This window comes from Patiria miniata, unplaced genomic scaffold, assembly GCF_015706575.1.
Source record: "Patiria miniata isolate m_02_andy unplaced genomic scaffold, ASM1570657v1 HiC_scaffold_5, whole genome shotgun sequence".
Taxonomy (NCBI): Eukaryota; Metazoa; Echinodermata; class Asteroidea; order Valvatida; family Asterinidae; genus Patiria; species Patiria miniata.
The window spans coordinates 26,784,302-26,804,746 of record NW_024037072.1 but is presented as its reverse complement, the minus strand read 5'-3'; the positions used below and the strand labels follow the sequence as shown (position 1 = coordinate 26,804,746).

The following is a 20,445-nucleotide window of genomic DNA, read 5'->3' as shown; positions in this document are numbered from 1 at the left end:
TAGGATGCAGGATGTTTCCTGGCAAAATAAAGTTAGGGTTTTAAAAAGGTACATGTATCTATATTTACCTATCTGGATCATAAGCAACGGTTTTTCATTCTTTACAGCTCACGATGATTACTACCTTGACAGCCGCCCAGCCTGGAACTCCAACTTTACCATGCCCCCTGCTCATGGTGCCTGGTACAACCCCAGCATGGGTTACTCGGTGCCGGCCAACGCCTGGGTCAGTCCTCCCCGCATGGGACCACTAGACCAGGGCCAGTGGCCCAGCTATGCTCAGTTTGCCCACAATGAGCCCAACCTAGCCCGCGGGCCACCGGCGGTCAGAAGACACAGCGATGTTGGGCAGGCCATCCCTGATTTGACCACTAGTCCTGAAGGAAAGAATGCATCAACTGAGATGAAAGGTTGGTAATGAAACACTGACTGCTTTTAAACACTTTTTTTCTGGTGTCACTCGAAATTTGGACTCCTGTGAAATCTGGTCCCTTTTACCCTTTTATTGGTTGAACCAGTCACTCTCCTAATTATCTTCACTTAGGCATGCGCAATACTACAAGTGAGTCCGTATTTCATAGAGTCCTAAATTTTAGCACCGCTGTGTTCTGTGTCACATCTCACAGTATGCTCCATGCGTCGCGCCAACCTCCATATAAGGAGATTTTTGGTACTTCTCGTGCGAGGCACATACCATAAACATAGCTAGAAGGGGTGTTTTACAGAACATGAAGTAAAATTGTTGAATTTTTTTTGGAAATTCCTAATTTTTGACTGAAAGGTATTCATGCATATGGGAATAAATTTGTGCTTGGCCTGTCTTAAACAATTGCATTTAACACTGGCTGGGAGCCTAGACACGGATAATGAACCTTGCCTTCAACGGGCCATTATCCATGTCCAGGCCCCCAGGCGCCGGCCTCCCCCCCCCCCTCCTCCTGCCAATTTCAAACGTACTTGTTTAAAACCCGCCAAGCATATTTATTCCCTGAAGAATTCCCTTGTTAATTTGATATATCCATGCTTTGACTGGAGGTAATTGATATGCCAACTGTAGCAGTTACCTCTTTTGTCTGTTGATGGAATTTGACTAGTCACAGTGTTCACATGAATGTGATCTGGCTGTTTTTTTACAAGTCTGTATACAATTGCATGGAAGGGCAAGTGGAGAAATTTTTGACTGCCTGTGACTGATAAAAAAATAAGAGGCATTTTAACTCTTTCAGTGCCTGCGAAATTTGAAAAGTTTAACCCTAAAGGGCCCAACTTCGAGCGTTTTTTTTTAATTGTTCAAAATTCTGTGAAAAAAAAGTAAATAAGTTTTACTCACTAAATTTGTTGTTGTTGCTCTCTGGTATATCCTTGGTACATTGGAAAGTCAATAGTAGTCACATACGTAGTGATACACCCTGAAACACTATCCTGCACACAGGGGAATTCCGCACTTTTTGCAGAAAATACGAGTTTTAGTGCTGCGCCCTCTTGCAAGAACTCAAATGAAACAAATAAATACAGGTCGTACCTGAATGAAAATGATATTATTAGAAAGAGTGAGAGCGCCCCCTTGTGATAACATGCTTACTCTACCTCGTACATGTACAAGGTTTGGCGATTTTAAGTACGAACATTACCTCGTACATGTACAAGGTTGGCAATTTCGAACCAACAAATATACCTCGAACATGTACGACTTTGGCACTGAAAGAGTTAAGAGGCATTGCACTCATGTTAAACACACTTGATTACTTACTGCTATTCTGCAACCATTTTGTCGTTTTTGCAAATTAGAATAGGGAAATGGTAAGGTACCTTCCAGATTGCTATCACACTAGCTGTAACCACAATAAGCAAGATGATAAAATAATGTTGGGTTCCGGTGTGCGCAGCGAAGCAGTGTGATTGTGTGGGCTGCACCAGTCAGCATGTAAAGTGGTAACCATGCTTGTGCTAGTCGGACACTGAGCGACTTCACAGCTTGTAATTTCAGTGATTCAATGTGTGAAACAGATTCATCCAAGGTGTCTCCTTCTGCCAACGCAGCCCAGCCTGGCCCGCAGGTTACCAGCACACCCATCAGGATAGTAGTGGATAGGGGAACCAGTGCCAAGACAGACTTTGAGGAAGGTGTACCAATGCTGCTGTCGGAGCTTGGCTCAACCAGAGATATCAACAAAGAGGTAAGGCGTCATCTCAATAATCATCCCAGAAAGGTTTAGGGAGCTGTCTCACCAATAGACTAGTTGCATCTCTGTCAGCATTATCTGGAAGATCCGTTATGTAAAGCAGTCCGCAACAGTCAAGTAGTGACTCACAAAGTTTCAAAAACCTCTGCAAAAATGCAGACTTTCTATCGGGCAAAGTGGACAGGGCTATCTGGGAGACGTTTTTTTTTGGTTTTTTAGCTTGTCACAAATTGTCCAAGACTAAATCCAGTGTCTATTGTTTCTGTCACAGTTGCAGGAGAGACTTCTTGAGACAGAACAGGAGATTGAATCCCTCCGGCTTTCTCAGAGTCTTACAGAGGCAACACTGGAGGCTCGGGTAGCAGCCAGAGCTGCGGGTAAGTTGGCCAGTCGATGGTCTCAAATGTCAAAGAAATATCCCTCCCCCTCCCCCCTCCCCCCCCCCCCCCCCCCCTCCTACGACAGAAACAAAAAGAGAACCCTCGGGCAACAACGTCTGCAATTCCCCAACACCATATTGCATGTTCTTGCTGTGCAATTAAAGTGCCCACACGTCAAACTTTTATTGGACATTCCGTTTGTTGTAAATGGTCAAAATATCATGGGGTAGGGCATACGGGACAGAGCACCTCATCTGCCGACTCTGTCTATAGAGTCTGTCTATAGAGTCTGCACAAGTACCGCCTCAACGGTTACAATAAGTAGAGTTTGGGGAGACCACTGGGAGGGAGATTTGATAGTACATGTACACCTGGCACTCACGAGAAGATGCAATGGGTTTGTGCACATTCTGATTGAAATTACTTGTGCATACTTGTGCAGACATGCGATGTGTGCCCGCTAGGGCTCTCAAAAGTTGTGCAAAAGTGCCGTCAATTGTGCGTGACATCGATCCATTAATTGGCCAGTGTGTGTCACATTTGTTTTTTCTTGTGTGCCTTGCACTCTCGAAAAGAATACACAAAGGCAGCCTCATCCTGATAGGAACTTCATGTACCGGTATAGCAACCAAACAAGCAAGCCAGATGTCTGCATCTTCGTGTGTACTGATAACTTGTTTCAGAGTTATGGGTACCACACACCAGTTGTACAAAATGTTTTGTAGGGACCAAAAATGTTGTGGGGACACTTGAAAGTCCCCACAACATGGTTCACATTTTCCGGGTAGAAATCTAAACATATCACTGACCCTGCAAAAGCATATCGCAAATGAATTTTCAGTTTATTTGAGATTGTAATTAAATTTGAAATAGAAGGTTGATATTGACCGTGTAACAATGGCATATCATTCACTTAAATGACTGACAGTGGGAGACCATGTGTGTGCATTTCCAAGATGGTTATGGCAATCTTTCACCTTTCGCTCTTACCCCCCGCCCTGAAAACAGGATGCTGGGATACTCTGATGAGTTCGCGCTCTGATTGGTTGGATTTTGCGTGACCTGTGACCTGCGCATCATCACGGTCATGACTCTGTAAGGTTTGAAACGGCCGTTAAGACTGATTCATTACTCTTTTATTCCAGTTTAGAGATTTTGTTTTTTTCGTTGAAAAGCATAATAATGTAGAAAATTCTGTAAAACTTATCTGCGTTGTAAATTTACAATTCCCGTCACTTGCTCAGGCTCCGTTTCGAATCATGAACGGTCGGATTGCATTATGTGATGCTCAAAATTTTGTCCACATGGTCCGCAATGAAACAGAAATCACATCGGGTATGGAGTGTGCGCATTTCTATGGGAAAGTTTTCGGATAGCATTTGCGCGCATTGACTATCTGCGGTCTTGAACAGCTGCAGCCAGATGCTTTATACATAGGTCATAGGCCACTTCCTTTACAAGACTGTGAAGCTCATCAGAGTATCCCAGCATCCTGTTTGCAGGGCGGGAGTACAAGCGAACTTTTACCTAGCAACCAGGCCCGTCAATAGAGGGCAGTAAACAAGATTAACAGTGTAACTTTTTTTCTTCTTTTTTTGTATAAATATCAATCAATCGATTTTCAGTAACAGATGAAAAATAACTATGTTTACAGTCCGAGTTCTTTTAAGTGCAGTGTCCAGTTGATACAGTTCTTCCTGTTCAAATGTTCTTTGCATGATTGTTCACTAAACATTGAGAGTTAACAAAGTGTTTATTGAAGCTCATTGTCTGTCATGTAACTGTTGAGCTTATAATACATTCATTACAGACTGCAGTATTTCATGGGCCTCCTTGGGTGGAGTGTTCTATTTTCTGCCAGCTTCACCTCAGGAAAATAGGATGCTCAACGTATGAAAATGGGAGAGTAAACTGGTACTATGATTATAAACCAGTCTTTCATTCCGTGCACGAGTCTTTCATTCCATGCATCCAGTGATAAGTTTTCATCGATTTTTTATTTTTAAACGCTACAGCTGTAGTGGAAGAGATCTACGCTGCCCAGAAGAAAAGAGATGAGGCCGTCATGGCCAGACTGCGACTGGCCAATGAAGAACGAGATGAGTCCATAGCTAGACTGCGCAGGATGGAGAACAAGGATGATTTTGACTCGGGAACGGACGTGGATGATGAGTATGGCACACCAGACATGGTAGGTGGAAGGAAAGGCAATTTTTACCAGCGTGTGGTGAACTGTTACAGTTTATGAATATTCACGAACCAATGCAGTCAGTTCATTGGTCACTATTTTGTTATGTTGCAGCAGTACAAATGGATCAGTCATATGTACAAGCTGATATGTAAGTTTTGACAACTGTCTTGCGCAGCCAAATGGACATGTAGGTCCTGGAGATTTAATTGCAAGCAATCCGCTCCGTTCACAAGTACCCCCTCACCAGCAAAGGAAGTACAGTTGGGGTGACCAACCGATGCCATCTTGCCTGACTGCAATTCATTTGCTGCGAAGCGCGGCCACTGCGTGTACATAGTACAAATCCCCTCGTGTACATGCGTCACACACAAGGAACAGTGCACGTCAACCAGTGAAATGTCCCGCCCATGGGACGTCGTTGCTAGGTAAAGGGGTGCCCTCTTTCGTTGGCGCACGGAGCCCGTTACTGAGAGATCTGAAGATGTGCCGACGACAGCACAAACTCCAAAGATTGGACAACTTTTGAGACTAAACCTACTCAACAGGTCTTTAAAATAGCATCACATTGTAAGCCGCGCCTATGGAACTAATGTAGGTGATAAATAATCAGTCTATAATCTGACATTGTGCTTCCTAATCAACTTGTATTTAGGCTTATGGGCTTAGTGGGTTTATTGAGCTTTTTCTTACTAGTGAAAATTTGGAGTTGATTCTGAACAGAATCATGACCCCCTCAAGCCCGGTTCATACACGACGCGAATGCGAATGCGAAGTGAATTTGACGTCAAGAAACGTTCGCTGCGAAATTCGCCTGAGTTGAAATGTGTTCACCTTTTACGAATTTGCAGTGCGAATACTTGCCATGACGTCACCATCGTGTTCGAGTATGAACCGGGCTTTATTGAAACAATTCTAAAAAATAGTTTGGAGTCTCCAAAGGCAATCCCAAAGTATCGAGTACTAGCTCACCAAGTAGCACAAAACTTCTCGACTAGTCTGGCTCTCAATTGCTACATTGGTTCCCAGACTAACAGCGGATGCTGTAGTCAAGTAATCATGACCAGGATTTCAAAGCAATGGGGCTGGGTTCAAAAGGGCATATTCGTCTTTGGCAACGGCCTTTATTGTAATAGATCCATAGCAATGTCAAAAGCTGTAGCCACTTAGTCCGCCAATTTGGATATTTTCTATCAGTGTTGTCGATGTGGATTCATCACAAGTCCTCCAGTCTCAAGTCAAGTCACAAGCTGTTTAAGTGAACTGTTACAAAATGCATTTATTTGTTGCTGGCCATCCCTGCTACTTGTGAAAGGACTTGTGATTTACTTTGGACCAGACTTGAGATGGATTTGTGATGGACTACAAAGCTATACTCAGCCAAGAGGCTACGTCCCAATAAGCCAGTTCGGTATTTCAATGACCCGAGGTCATTCGGGATAACATCGCTGACGTGATGTTACGCGATGTTACGCGTGCACCCATTCTGCTGGTAATTTACACGCAAGTGTCGTGCGCAGGCGGCGTTCATGCACTTTCGAAACGTTCAATTATCCCGAATGACCTATGACCCATGCGCAGTTGAAATACCCAACTGGCTTATTGGGTGTTTTGTGGCTTCAGCTTGGAGCAATTTCGATAGAGGACCATTAGCCGACTAATGGTTGATTTGTGACGTAACTTACATCTAAGCAACGTGCGAATGCAAGTAGTCAAGCAATGGTAAAAAGTCATGGCTCCCCTCTGTACTTTAGGATGTGCGCGGCTATTGGTAACCAGTGAAGCAACCGTGCCCCTAGCTTTGGTTCCAAATAGTAGAGTAGAGTAGTCCAACCATCCTTCGTTAGAGCAAAATTAGTCGAACTATGGTTGACTGTGGTTCGCGCCTGAACTTACTCTTTAATAGGTTTAGCCATTTGCATGCCTTAGTGAATAGCCTTCACTGTAGAATGCTCTTTTTGGACATGATCTTATACCCTCTTATATCCTCTACAAGTCAGGAAGCTAGACTTCACTGCATTAAACCACTGCTCGGTTAATAAGTTTGGTTCCTTGATCAACAGAGCATGGGTGACCTGCTGGCAAGGCTGAGCGTGTCAGACACGGGACCGGAGATCGCCATGTATGGCAAGTCCATCCTGGGTCAAATCAACAAGGTCAAGTCCAGCAAGGGTCGCATCGTGGCAGAAGAGATGCGGACGATTATTCAGGAGAAGGATGCAGCACTGGCCAAGGTAAGGCAGGGCATTTTATGCATAGATGGTGCCAGAGTTGTCATCAAGTTGTCACAAGTCACTCGCAAGTCACTCACAAGTCACTCACAAGTCTCTCGCAAGTCACTCACAAGTCACTCACAAGTCACTCACAAGTCACCCGCAGGTCACCCGCAGGTCACCCGCAGGTCACTCGCAGGTCACTCGCAAGTCACTCGCAAGTCACTCGCAAGTCACTCGCAAGTCACTCACAGGTCACCCACAGGTCACCCGCAGGTCACCCGCAGGTCACTCGCAGGTCACTCGCAAGTCACTCGCAAGTCACTCGCAAGTCACTCGCAAGTCACTCACAGGTCACCCACAGGTCACCCGCAGGTCACCCGCAGGTCACTCGCAGGTCACTCGCAAGTCACTCGCAAGTCACTCGCAAGTCACTCGCAAGTCACTCGCAAGTCACTCACAGGTCACCCACAGGTCACCCGCAGGTCACCCGCAGGTCACTCGCAGGTCACTCGCAAGTCACTCGCAAGTCACTCGCAAGTCACTCGCAAGTCACTCACAAGTCACCCGCAGGTCACCCGCAGGTCACCCGCAGGTCACTCGCAAGTCACTCGCAAGTCACTCACAGGTCACTCGCAAGTCACTCGCAAGTCACTCGCAAGTCTCTCGCAAGTCACTCACAAGTCACTCACAAGTCACTCACAAGTCATTCACAAGTCACTCACAAGTTACTCACAAGTCACTCACACAAGTTACTTACTCAAGTCAGTAACATTCTCAAGCCAAGTCACAAGCTATTCAAATGAACTGTGGCAAATAGGCATTTCTGTTCTGTGCATCCACTGTAACTTGTGACTGGACTTATGATTGGACTGTGATGAACTGGTTTACAACGTTCTCTGTGGTATCTCTGCGCAACTTATCGCAACCTAGCCAGTTCAAAATATAATACCTTTTATAATGCCTTCATGCAAAAATCAATAAACCAGTTCGGTATCTCGATGAAATAGTCCAGGTCAAAGGTCCTTCGGGATAAAATCGCATAGGCCTTGAGCTGCAAATAAAATCGAGTAACACCTGGCTCCTAAATTTTAAACAGTTAGGCTCATCTCCTCCATGGCATCCATATTAGCCAATCGCTGTGTACTGGCACACAACTCAGTTTTTGGTTTGGTTTGTCGGGTTGTTGGTTTTGCTGTAACTTTGGTATGAACAATACCTGCATAAAAAACACCAAGTTCAGGCAAGGACCATTATTTGACTAATGGTTGCTTCTTGATGTAATGAATGCCAGAACACTGATAGCAACATGCAAACGTCTCCTGCCAAACGCTGGTGAAAAAAAATCATCTCAAAACTTCTTGATCCTGGCTCCCTGCCGTGTATTATGATACACGCGACTATTGGTAACCGGTGATGGAACCGTGCCCCTAGCTCTGGTTCCAGATAGGCGACTAATGTAATCCAACTATCCTGGGTTCGAATGCAGTTATTAAGCTATGGTTACCCATAGTCCCCGCTAAAACTGGCTCATTACTATGGCAGTGAACCTAGCCAGTTAAAATGGGGTGTGCAGGTTTACAGTGATTGCATGTCCGTCGTCGTCTGTTGTGCACTCGTTTCTAATTAAACATTGCGCGTCTGATCTGTTGTCTCTAGCCAGCTCTGTCATTGGTCTCCTTGTTCAGGTCTATGCTGCCATGTTCTTTTTTTTCCCCCTGCCGGTCTTTTCACTTTTCTTTGTGTTTCGTCATGAGCAATCTTTGCTGGTGCGTCTTGTGGCAGACGCAGTAGATGACCGAGCCAGCTCAATCTTCTGTTTTTGATGTTTACACTCCACGGCTTTTGGTTGGTTTTGGTGTACAGGTCTTCATTTGATATCTTTCTGGCCAGCGAATTCCTAGTATGTATCTTAGATGACGTCTGTGGAAAGCATCAGTTTGGTTCTCCAATTGCATGTCCACACCACTGATCTCTATATAAAGACTGGATAGCGGATATCCATACACCACTCACACAGTAGACTTTGCATATTGACCAATTCGCCCCCGGTCTCATGAAGACTGCCGCGTATAATACGAACGTTTTACTCGTATTATACAGCGCGCGTTGTATCAACAGTTGATGCGCATTTTGGTCACGTACACATAATGATGTTCTAAAAAGGACACATTTCCGTATAGATTATTATTTCCAAAACGCCAAAAAAGTGAACTGCAGCATTAAAAAAGTAAAACCGCGACGTTAGAAAGATTGTCAACCTTGGTCAGTGGTAGTGGCCAAAATATAAGTCGAGTGAACCGCGAAGTTACAGAAGAAATCATGCTGTCTATAAAGACAGCAACTTGTCCTTTGTAGATCACCAGCCGGTCTCACCAGTCTCACCAATATGGCGTCAAATTCATTCATTGTGCGGCTCTTTATCCGCTATCCAGTCTTTATATAGAGATCAGTGGTCCACACTCATCCGCATGTGGCTCTGACCACTCTGAATGCACAGCGCCCTCTCTTGGTACATTTTAGCCAGTCAGTATTCCACCGCAGCCTCCCTTGGCCCTCTGTTATTCATTAACCCGTTGGCACACCGACATGTGGGGCCTATGTGTACCCAATCAATACGGTGTGTAAATTTTAGCGCCCCAATAATTGTTGAAGCTGTGTGTTCCTACCAGTAATTATAATGTGGGTTTTCATTTGTGAATAATAAATTGCCTGGGCCGTTTTTGTTTTTTCAACGGAATGGAAAAAAGACAACATCTGGTTTGGAAGGGTAACTTTGCCCGCGTCATAAAAGTTAATTTATTTTTCCAATTTTTGAATCAACACAATTTTGGATTAGGATATTTTAAACTAACAACTGTACCAGAAAGAACTAACAATTCAGGGAAATAGGGAATATTGACAGATGAAGATACATGTACATGCAGTTTGTACATGGTGAAACAAACAAGAATATATTGTGTGAAAGCAGATGTTATAATAACAAAGAAAACAACTCTTATCACAAAAGATGGGTTTATTGTTGCAGTGGAGATAATATTAAAAAAATTGCTCTTACTTGAAAGTAATTTTTGAATTTTTTGAATTTTGGATTTTTGGTACTAAGAACACTGATCCAATAACTTGACAAGTTTTATGTAAAATATATATGTCAATCAACCAAGAATTATTTAGGATTCGTGTAACATGTACAGTATGTATTCCTGACAACCTTAATACATGTGTGTAATAATGAATTGTTAAATGTTAGGCCATGAAACTCTTATTTGTCAGAAATTCATGACCAATTAATTTGCGGGGAATTGAGTATGCTGGGGTATACAAATTGTCCCCAATTTAATCTAAATTTTCCCAAAGTAATTCTTGAAAAGAGTAAACATGTTGCATTTATTTGCATTCAAATATTTGGGTAATCTAGAAACGAAATAAACCTTTATCAGCAGACATATGTGGGCGAAAAACATACATCAGAATACTGTTTGGCCAATCAGAACATACATGGATACATACATAGTCATTAGTCCATTCTCATGTAAATTTACATGTACATGTAGTTGTGGGCGGGTCGTCACCGCATTATGGGAATTTGTTTAATGTTTGGCAAATAGGACCGAGTTATGGGGACTTTGTGCTGTCCCCATAGCGTCTTTGGTCCCCATAGTACCATGGGATGACTCGTGTGTAGTCCCCACAACTACTGAACAAGTACTGGGGTATGTGTGATCATCCATTGTGTAAATGCACAATCTATTCTAGAAGTGATGTACATGTAAATGGTTACATTTCTTGAAGTCAACCATTTTCATAAGCACATTGTTACAAAAAAAATCCATGAAGCAGTTAGTGGTGTGCATAAACGGGTAGTACGGGAACCGGGTACCCTATAAGTGTAAAACACGGGTACCCGGGTACTCGTAAAAGAAACCCAGTCTCAAAATTCAAATCCCGGAAGTTTTTGAATGGCTTTATAGCACTGCGGCCGGTGTACACTGCAACTTTCGCGAGTTTTATCCGTCGTACATTTACCCTAACCTTCCCAAATCCTCCAAAATCCTCTTCCCAAAATGGAGGATTTTGCAGGATTGAGTATTTTACGATTGAGTATTTTTTTCAGAGGCACTGTGTCAAGGTCTTAGGTCGGACCTTATGTTGTTATGCTCAGCTGTGCATAAATTTAGGCCTGTATTATACTTGAAATCCTCCGCTCTGCTCTAGGATGTCACTGGCTTTGCCTCAACATATTGACAGTGATTGCTGGAGAATTTTGCAGGATTGAGGCAGTGGTCACCCCTCCAAGGACCACATTCAAGAAATAATGGTGAATTTTGGAGGATTGAGGCTGTGTGCAATTTTTACGTGGAGGCAGTTGGTGGATTTTGCAGGATTGAGGTTACATCCTAGCAAAAATGCTTAGGGAGTTAGGGTTAAAAATGCAAATAAACATGAAATCTGTTTTGGTTTTCCATGTAGCGTGGTTTTCATTTTGAGGAATTCCCCACAAATGGCATTCAAAACCTTTCTTTTTCATTGTCTTAGAATTCACTAAGTAATTTGTAAAGTTGGTTACGGGTACCCAATCCCATAATCTGGAACTGGTTCCTGACATCAGCGGTCGGGTACCCGGTTCCAATGCATACCCCTAAAAGCAGTTGCTGTTCTTTTGTTATCAGTGTTTTTGCAGGATGGGGTTTTACAAACATTTACAGGATGCTCCACACATCCTGATCCGTGTTCTTTAATTCCTCAGTAATTGCGTAGTAATGGTGGCAAATGCTGAGTTTGTCCATTGTCAAGATAGTCAATTTGCCCAGTCTAGGTGGTCGTCTACCTTCAGTAAATTTTCAACAGCACTTACTGCTTATCTCCCAAGTGTTGAACCAATATAAACAGCAAAACATCAAATTGACTTTTGAGTCGTTGGGTCTTTACTTGCTAAATAATACAACATGGAAGATGAACTTTAGTACACATGTACTGTACATGTATGTTCAAGGAATAAATGTGTTTGATATTGAAATACTGTAAATATATGTACATTGTTGAAACAAGCACTGTTAAGCGCACATTATCTTGGGTCAAGTAAATGTCTACATATGTACGCGCACTCTTTCCGATATATACTAATAGCAGCCGTTCATCAAAACAGTACATGTAAATTTGTTTCGGGAGGTTCTAATCTTTTCAAATTCAATTTTTTTCAGAAAAGTATTAAAAATACAAAAATGGAACCTTTTAAGAATTTATAAGAATAGACCATAGACGATAATATTTCTTTGGGGGGGGGTAGGCAATATGGATCTTTTTGGAATTCAAAGGCAAGGAACGATAACTTGGGAAAATGTTGGGAAATTTAAGAACACAAATGCTATTTCCTTAAAACTCTCTTATACTTTAGAATACACTGGGATTGTTTTAGTAGTTTGCATGATTTACATACTGCACAATATACCATAGGTAGGTAGGAAGAGCAGAGCCACTGTTGCATGTACTTTGCAGATCAGGTGTTATGGCCATTTAAAGTTTGAAATACATTGTGCAAAGATGATTATTGTCAAGATTGCTACCAATAATTGGATTCTTTTGTGAAGAAAAAAACTAAATGTCTGGATTTTTTTCATTTGATGTCTCATTCAGACGTGAATATATTTCTAGAAAAATAGCAATTAAAAAAACCAGCTAATTTTTTAGGTGAAACTTGAAAATAGTAAGGTGAACACATCTATAGATTCGTTTCATCAATTGACAAAATGTACAAGAATGAACATGTACACATGACATGAGTCATGTGTTATTCAACACTTGATGCAGCCCTCCTTTTATGGATTTTGTTTCAACATTAACTGGATGGGCCTTGGCTTATCTTGTTTTATTGAATTCCTGTGGCAGAACATGTGCATGAAAATGTGCAATGTACATCAGTAAAATGACGTCAGCTTTTTTTGTATGGGCCGTTAGTTGTCCACCAGATGTCTACAACAAGTTGATAAGTAATCCTGTAATTGTGGGAATTCTGTACAACCTTAGCAAATTTAAAAGAAAAGAAAGGAAGGGAAAAAAAGATTTTGCAATTATACTTTTGCTTTATGGACTGTGCAGTAGTTGCAGTCATGTCCTGAATCCTGATGTATCTCAAAACATGTCAACAGTAACAATTGTGGATTGAAATTCAGGACATTGGATGTGTGAAAGACATTGGGATTGGTTAAAAAGACCACAATTTCACAGGACCTGAATCTGACAAGGGAAAAAAAAGGTTGTGAAATATTTACAGGTTAACCCTTATTAATAAATGGGGGAATTTTAGAAACCATGTTGCATTGTACATAGCTTTTCACCACTTGGAGGAGATATTATTTATTGGAAACTTTTAAAGGTAGAGTACATGTATATCATTTGTAATTTGTGCATTTTCTTCGTTTGAAGAAACAAAAGTGCTCAAAATGTAAAGAAGGATGCTTAACAACTAACCTGGTGAAGTTTTAGCTCAGTGAATGATGTATTCTGAGAACCAATATTCTAGGAACTCTAGGAACAATATTCTATGAACATACCGAATCATGTTTTGAATTGCGCCCGAAATTTAGCATCCGGGACACGTTCTCTTTCAGTCGATTGCAGCTGCACAATGTCATGCACTGAACTGACAGAATATAGCAATTGCCACGCACGTGTGTGTCATGTCAACGCTTGCATCCATTCACAGCTTCGCCGAATTAAAAACGAACTATCGGTTCTAGCTAGCAGACTTTCTCTCTTTTGGTACACTGTTAACTCTTTTGTAGTCTGAATTGGTTTTTCTTTTTTGAACTGTGCAGTGTTAATTTTTCTCTTCCAAAAGTTTATCTGCATTGTTCGCATTTAGGAGTTTTGGTAGAATGTCCAAACCTGTTGAGCAGTCACTGGAGGTTTCTTGAAAATAATTGTTCATGTCTGGTTTTGTTTTTTTATTTAAAATTGTGTGAAATTAATTCAAGCATGTTCACATGCATACATGTACTCATTGAACATGTATCTGATTTTTTTTCTTCTGAAGTTAGTAAGGATACAATGCACATTACAGGAGGATTGTGTTGTGCCAAATGTACATGTTCACCAACAAGATTTCTTTGTTGAAAATATCTACAGATGTCCAAAAGAACATACAAAAACCTTATAACAGCTGAAGTGAAACATGCCACATTGGGATACATTGTAATGTTTAATCCTCAGTTTCATATTTTTTGTTTCTCCCAGCATCAAACATCTGTTTCTGTTGTCCATTATACCGGTACACACCCCTACCACCAGTAAAGCTATCTGGCGCCCTCCCCTGTCCCCCCCACACACCTCGCTAGTCGGTATTTGACTAGTTTCCCAAGGCGCCCACTCCGCCTTTCAACTCCATCTGTGTCCCACACCTGTGTGTCCCATCCACTCTGCCATTCATCGCTGCCATTGTCCTTCACTGCTGCAGATGGCTCTCAGAGCAAATATTTGGACAGTTTTTTTTTTTCTTCTATCAGAAACCCGTACCACACAAAACATTTTTTTTCTCTTTCTATTTAATTTAGGCCGTTAGAACTATGCCCACATGATAGAGTAATAACCAGCATAAAAAAATATAATGATAATATTGAGCCTTTGTTAATATTCACTTACTTGTGTTTTTATCAAGTTTGTATAATTTGTTTTTCTTATTTTTTAAATATTTTTTTTATGACAGTGTAAGAAACTTGAGAGGGAGGCAATTGAGCTGAGACGGACCGCTGGAGGGCTGACCGCTCTGAATAATAACGAACAGAGCCTAAGGGTAATTATAAGTATCCTTGTCTTCTTCTTGCCAGTGGCGCACTTAAGGGGGAGGGGGCTCAGGGGGCTTGAGCCCCCCCCCCCCAAGAGGTCGTCAATTTGGGTGGTTTTTTTTTTGGTAATTTGGGTTTTTTTTCGTCCCACGATTTGACCTTGGTGATATGTAGGAATATGTTGCCTATTTTCGAGCAGTATAATAGGGGTGTAAGTGTAAGGGTGTAAAATAGTCCGCCCCTGGTAAAAACCCCAATTTTTTTCTGCCGCCAGAAATGTTGGGCAACATTTTCTGAAAAATCCTGGGTGCACCACTGCTTCTTGCTGTCTCATTCTGTTTTTGTCTTGTGGCAGCCATTTCCTGCTTATATACACGTACTTCATCGATGGTCGGCCGACCATCGTTAGAAAAAAACTGACTTTTTTTGAGATACTGCCCCCTTTTACTAAATTTAGTTAGTCCACATTTTGTTAGCAATTGGTTATACATCCGTGAAAGGGTGCAAGAAAGCTAGTCCCATTCCCTGACTTGACAGTTTTCCGATGTGGGGAAGGGAACCAGACTACAAGAACAGCAGTTTTGGGGTTTTTTTCCAGCATCTATGAACACAAAACTTTCAACAGGTCAGTGTAACAATTTGCTATAAAATACTATCCCCAAATCCGTCCTTTTCTGAAAATTACAGCAAAAGCAAATGTTGTACAGTGTACATGTATGTTAGTCGATGAAGACTACCAAGGTGCACAATGTAAATGCATGGTTGTCCAATGTCTTTGCATTGCACTCTTTCTGGATGAATTTTTGCTTTATTTTCTTGGGCTTCACAATTTAAAAAAACCCAGGGTATCCATAAAAACAATTTCCAAAGCTTACTTTGTTAATTCCTGTTAAGAAAGCAATTTTCTCTATCTGGCACTGTGTACCTTTGAAGGAAAGAGAGATTGCCAAGCAAAATTGTCAAACAGAAACAATCTTTCCCGGATCACTGCTGTACATTAAATTTAAATATTTAAATATGAAATTTGATTTTCCATTTCAAAGTAACAAGCACAAATTTCATGGCTTGTAGGTGCATGATTCTGGTTGTGCAAGAGAAATGGTGATTCTTTCTCAATTCTAGAAACCTAAAACCAGAACTTGGGAAAAAAATGAACAAACTTGTAGAAAGAGAAACAAAATTAAAAAGTAATCGCGGATGTGATAAGTCCCCTCCTCAAGACACTGTTACCACCAGCGCACAACAACAACTTGAAGAAGCAAACATCAAACCACAATGCTGTCCCAGACACACTGGAGGACCACAAAGAAAAGGATCAAATCAAGTCCTTAAAGAGTGTTCACCTATGAAAGGAGACAGGAAGTCCACTGAATGGTGCTCAATTTCCTGAGGTTTTGTGAGGGATACAACACCTGAACAATAGGGTGGGGTTTAACAGAAGTAGGAAAGGTGCTTGAATGCATCACAGTGAGAAACGGGGAAATCGCGGGGAAGTGAGAAACAAGATTCGCTAATAATGCTGTGATTTTTCCAAACAATTAAACCCATAATTCTGGAGTATGTGGTGGATAACAACACCACAAATAAAACATCATTTACCCTAACTCCCCAGCATAATTTACTAGAAAACATACCCATTCAGGCAAATTCCAACACCCACATGGGAAATCGCACACACACACTGTTGGACTTAGTTTCTGAAGGTATGCCAAACCCAATGTAAAAAAACCCATCTGTTTAGGGGTACTGTACCCATCCCAACAGATTTAAACAAAACCTGCTGTTGAACTTTGATGGGTTGAGTTCGGTTAGTGTTAATCAGTACATTTTATAGGCAAGCTAGCTACATGTATATTTTAAACTAAATTACTTTATTTGTCCAGTGATGACAAACATATAAAAATAAAAAATAAAAAAAAGTAATATTAAGCTTTGAGGGGCTTTATCCCTCTTAACCAAAAAATGACAGATTCGTCAAGTTTGTTTTGTTCAAATTAATAAATTTAGGAATCTTAATACAAATGGCAAGTCAAGATTTTGTTCAAACATTTAGCACAGTAATGTTTTCTTGTAGGTTTAAAAAGGTCACAGCCTTGTATGTCTTGCAGTGCAGATTTTATCATTCTAGGTTGAAGGTGGACTCTTGGCAGAGAGAAAGGTGATTGAGGCAAACCAGGAATTTTAAAACACCATTGAATTCTGTTACAAAATACTGACCTACATGTATAAGAAATAAAACTACACTATCAAACCAATGTAAGGGACACAAAAAATCACTGTTTCTTGGAAATAAAGAGGCATTTAACATATTTAAAGGAGTGAAAATACAATCAAGTTTTTAGTAATTTTTTTTTATTCTTAATCTGTAGAAAAAAATATGAAGAAAAATAATTTAGACCCCAAAAATTTGGTGGGTGGAATAACAAACGTAGCACATATCCTTGTGAATAACAGGAATAAAACACAAAACAGTACCATCAAAAGTACACTTGATGGACGGACCCGATTATCAAAGTGCAGACATCAGAAAGTGGGAAGGTGTGAGTTTGTCAAGAGTCAAAGAGATAAATTGAAGATAAATGGTCTTGTTTTGTGACAAGATGGAGATGATTTGGATGGGAAAATGTGAATTTGTCCAACCTTGATGCTTCAACCGAGATAGCGGAATGTCAGGGAAGGAGCAGATAGCAAAATGTGCACATGATGGACAACATTAATGAGCCATTTATTATAATATTATCTTTTTTATTTCAAAACTGTCTGTTTTATGTTGGTGAAAAATGGATTGCGGTGTCAAGTCAGTGCTGTCTGAGTAGCTTGAAGTACATGTGTATACATGTACAAAAAGTATATGTCTGCTCTGCTGATCAGTTTGATTGATAATGGATTTCCCCTGCTGATAAATTGTGATAGAAAACCTTTTTGAAGTTTCATACCCCATACTCTTAAAACAAATTGAAATTTTCACCTCATGAATTTTCAATTTGCTTGTTTTGTTTTAATAAAAGAAAAACACACCCTATTTTATGTTGATTTGGGGCATTTGAAACCTGCCGTCAAAGGGCTTTCATTTTGCGCACAAATAAATCTGCCCTGCAAGAGCCGACATTTTTGTTTGGCAGCCGATAATTATTTTGTGAATAAATATTTCAATAGCTAAATGTCGGTGGATTTTTTTTGTTCAATGTCTCATTAAAAAATGAATAACTTTTATACTGCTAGGAAAATGGCAATTAAAAAAACTCTATTTTTTGAGGTGAAAGTACAGAGTAGCACGGGGAACGAATCTTTAATTAACGAAAACAAATTTAAAGATATAATGGAAATAAAGCTGTTTTAGTATATTCTGGTATCTTTCATTATATGCCATGCACAAGTTTGATGTGCACACATTTTTACTAGAGAAATGGGGGAGGGGTGTTCTAAACTCAACTTAATCTGCCACTTGTCATTAGCTGATTTTTGGCAGCGTTTCAGTGGAAAGCTCGTGATTTTACTCTCAAAAATAGAAAAATCAATAAATTATGTAGCATACCGGTACCTTTACTTTTCTTGTTGTATTGATGGGAAGCACTTTCTTTGATTACCACATTTATATTTCATGAAAGGTTAGCTCTCAAAGCAATTCTGTTAATATTTGATTGTTGGCCAAATTGTATTTTCCCCCCCCCCCCCCCATCCCCCTGAATCGACGGGGAAAAAGAGTCAAAACTGTTTGTTATAAAACTTTGTTGTTTGATAAACGTTTACATTTGAAAAGAAGATTGAAGCAAGTACCGTATTTGCATTAACCTTGTCCTTGTACATACATGACCTTGTTATTTAACATCTCATTATTCAACAAGTACAGTGGATCAGAGCTTTGTACAGGTCATCTCAACACTTCTCATCCTTACCCTGTTTTAAAATAAAATTGAAAAAAAAAAAACACGGCTGTATCTTTGACCTTTGCACATGCACACTTCACAGTTCAGTTTCCCTATCGCAAAACAGCCGCATTAATTATGTGTTTACTGTCAGTCTACTTCAGGTGTCAAAATTCATGGCAGAGTCAGACAAACAAACAAGGGGAAAAAAACTCCAAAATGATGGTTTTAGAGTTTGTAGGCATGATGAGCCTTGGTCTTTTCTGCAAGCGCTGAGCCGAACCCATCTTTATTTGCGATCCGCTTCCTCTCATACTCATGCTTCAACTCCACAGAATGTTGTTTGCATACGTGCCGAAGTTTAGTGCTCAACTGTTTGTCAGGTCACCAAAAGCTGGCAGGGAAACCTTTTTATTTTTTTTTGAATCAGTATTTGTCTATTTTTTTGAATTCTCATTTCTCATACAGGGTTTTTATTTGTTCATTTGCCACTTTGACCTTAGCTGAGCTTCATGCTGTGGAATTTGGCCTTGGTCATTGAGGGAACACGCACGATACGGGCTGCAGGTCAGGTTTTGGGGAGGAAGATATAAGCACAATCACGTATCGCCACTAAATTTATTTTGTCGGTAAACAGGTCTAGGAGTTCTTTCTTCCCTGGCCTTTTTTTTCTCTCTCTCTTTTATAAAAAAAAATGGTCGAGTATTGGCTTCAGGTGGCTCGGTAAATTTGCTCATCCACCTGACTTCATTTTTGGGATGACGGATGGTTTACTTTTTTCTTTTCTTCTTTCTCTGGCTCCATTCCAGAGTCTTGTTTACCTGGCATTGCTTCCATGGTTGTGACTTGACCTTCAGTTGACAATATAACCTCCTAGAGTTTGTTTTCTGCCCCGCCTGTAATCATAAACGCAATGGTATAGATGTGTGTTTGGTTTGTTGGAATGACAAAACTGTGGATCGCAGATTGGTTGTGGAGATAGCAGCAATCCCGAGGAGTTTAGAGATTTTTTGGGCAGATAGTTTGTATGTGGTCTTTCGTTGGTTTGTATTCTGTGGAGGAGGCACTAGACAGTCCTTGTGCCATCCAGTGCCAACCAACACATTGTTATCCTTGTTGCTTAAAGAATTCAGCTTTCGCATATCTTCACTAGGATTCAATCCCTCTACTTTACTACCCAGCCAGCTTTTTGCCTCGACACACTCAGAGACAATGGATGGGTGACCCTCGAAGATTTTCACGAGCAAATTTGACAAAGTTAACAGGCCCCACCCATATTTTGGTTAACTGCATAACTCTTTGACATATCCTCAGTCAAGTCAGGAAGATGTGGCTTTTGTGGTGATTCTTAAGCACTTGTATTCCCCCCCTCCCCTTTTTTTTTTTTTTTTTTTTTTTTTTTCATTTTGTAGTCCCCTCATCTCTCTTTAGTGTCTGGTCGCCCCTCATGCATCCAACAAGGGTGTGCGTTATCATTCCAAGCAGTGTTTGCTGTAACCCGGGTGACGGGGTAGATTTCCTGACACCTGTGTTTACCTACGTGATTTGATATGAAACAAGCATTAGCATATGCGCACAACACCGCCCTCCCTTCCCTTCACCTTAATCTAGCTCTTAATGGCTGACGTGAATGGAAAGCTCCAACCCCCCCCCCCCCCACCTCCCCCCCCCCAAAAAAAAGAACAGAAATGCCTAAACAATCCTGATGGGATTACGTTTTCATGTTAATACTCTCGTCGTGGGATATGTTTAGCGTGGTGTGGATTAACCCCCATGTTTGTTGGTGTAGGCCCATTCACATGCCCCCCACCCCTCATGTCTTACCTCGTAGCTC

General features: G+C 41.0%; 1 protein-coding gene across 1 annotated transcript in view; it reads left to right on the top strand.

Annotated features, from left to right (window-relative positions):
* The window catches only part of LOC119740894 (mirror-image polydactyly gene 1 protein-like), a 41,101-nt gene that overhangs the window by 5,928 nt on the left and 14,728 nt on the right, over positions 1-20,445 (top strand). Inside the window, exons 4-9 of the mRNA XM_038216366.1 lie at positions 108-410; positions 2,008-2,177; positions 2,455-2,560; positions 4,579-4,754; positions 6,815-6,985; positions 14,667-14,753. Of these exons, the coding sequence (XP_038072294.1) occupies positions 108-410; positions 2,008-2,177; positions 2,455-2,560; positions 4,579-4,754; positions 6,815-6,985; positions 14,667-14,753 (1,013 nt within the window). The remainder of the gene's footprint in view (positions 1-107; positions 411-2,007; positions 2,178-2,454; positions 2,561-4,578; positions 4,755-6,814; positions 6,986-14,666; positions 14,754-20,445) is intronic.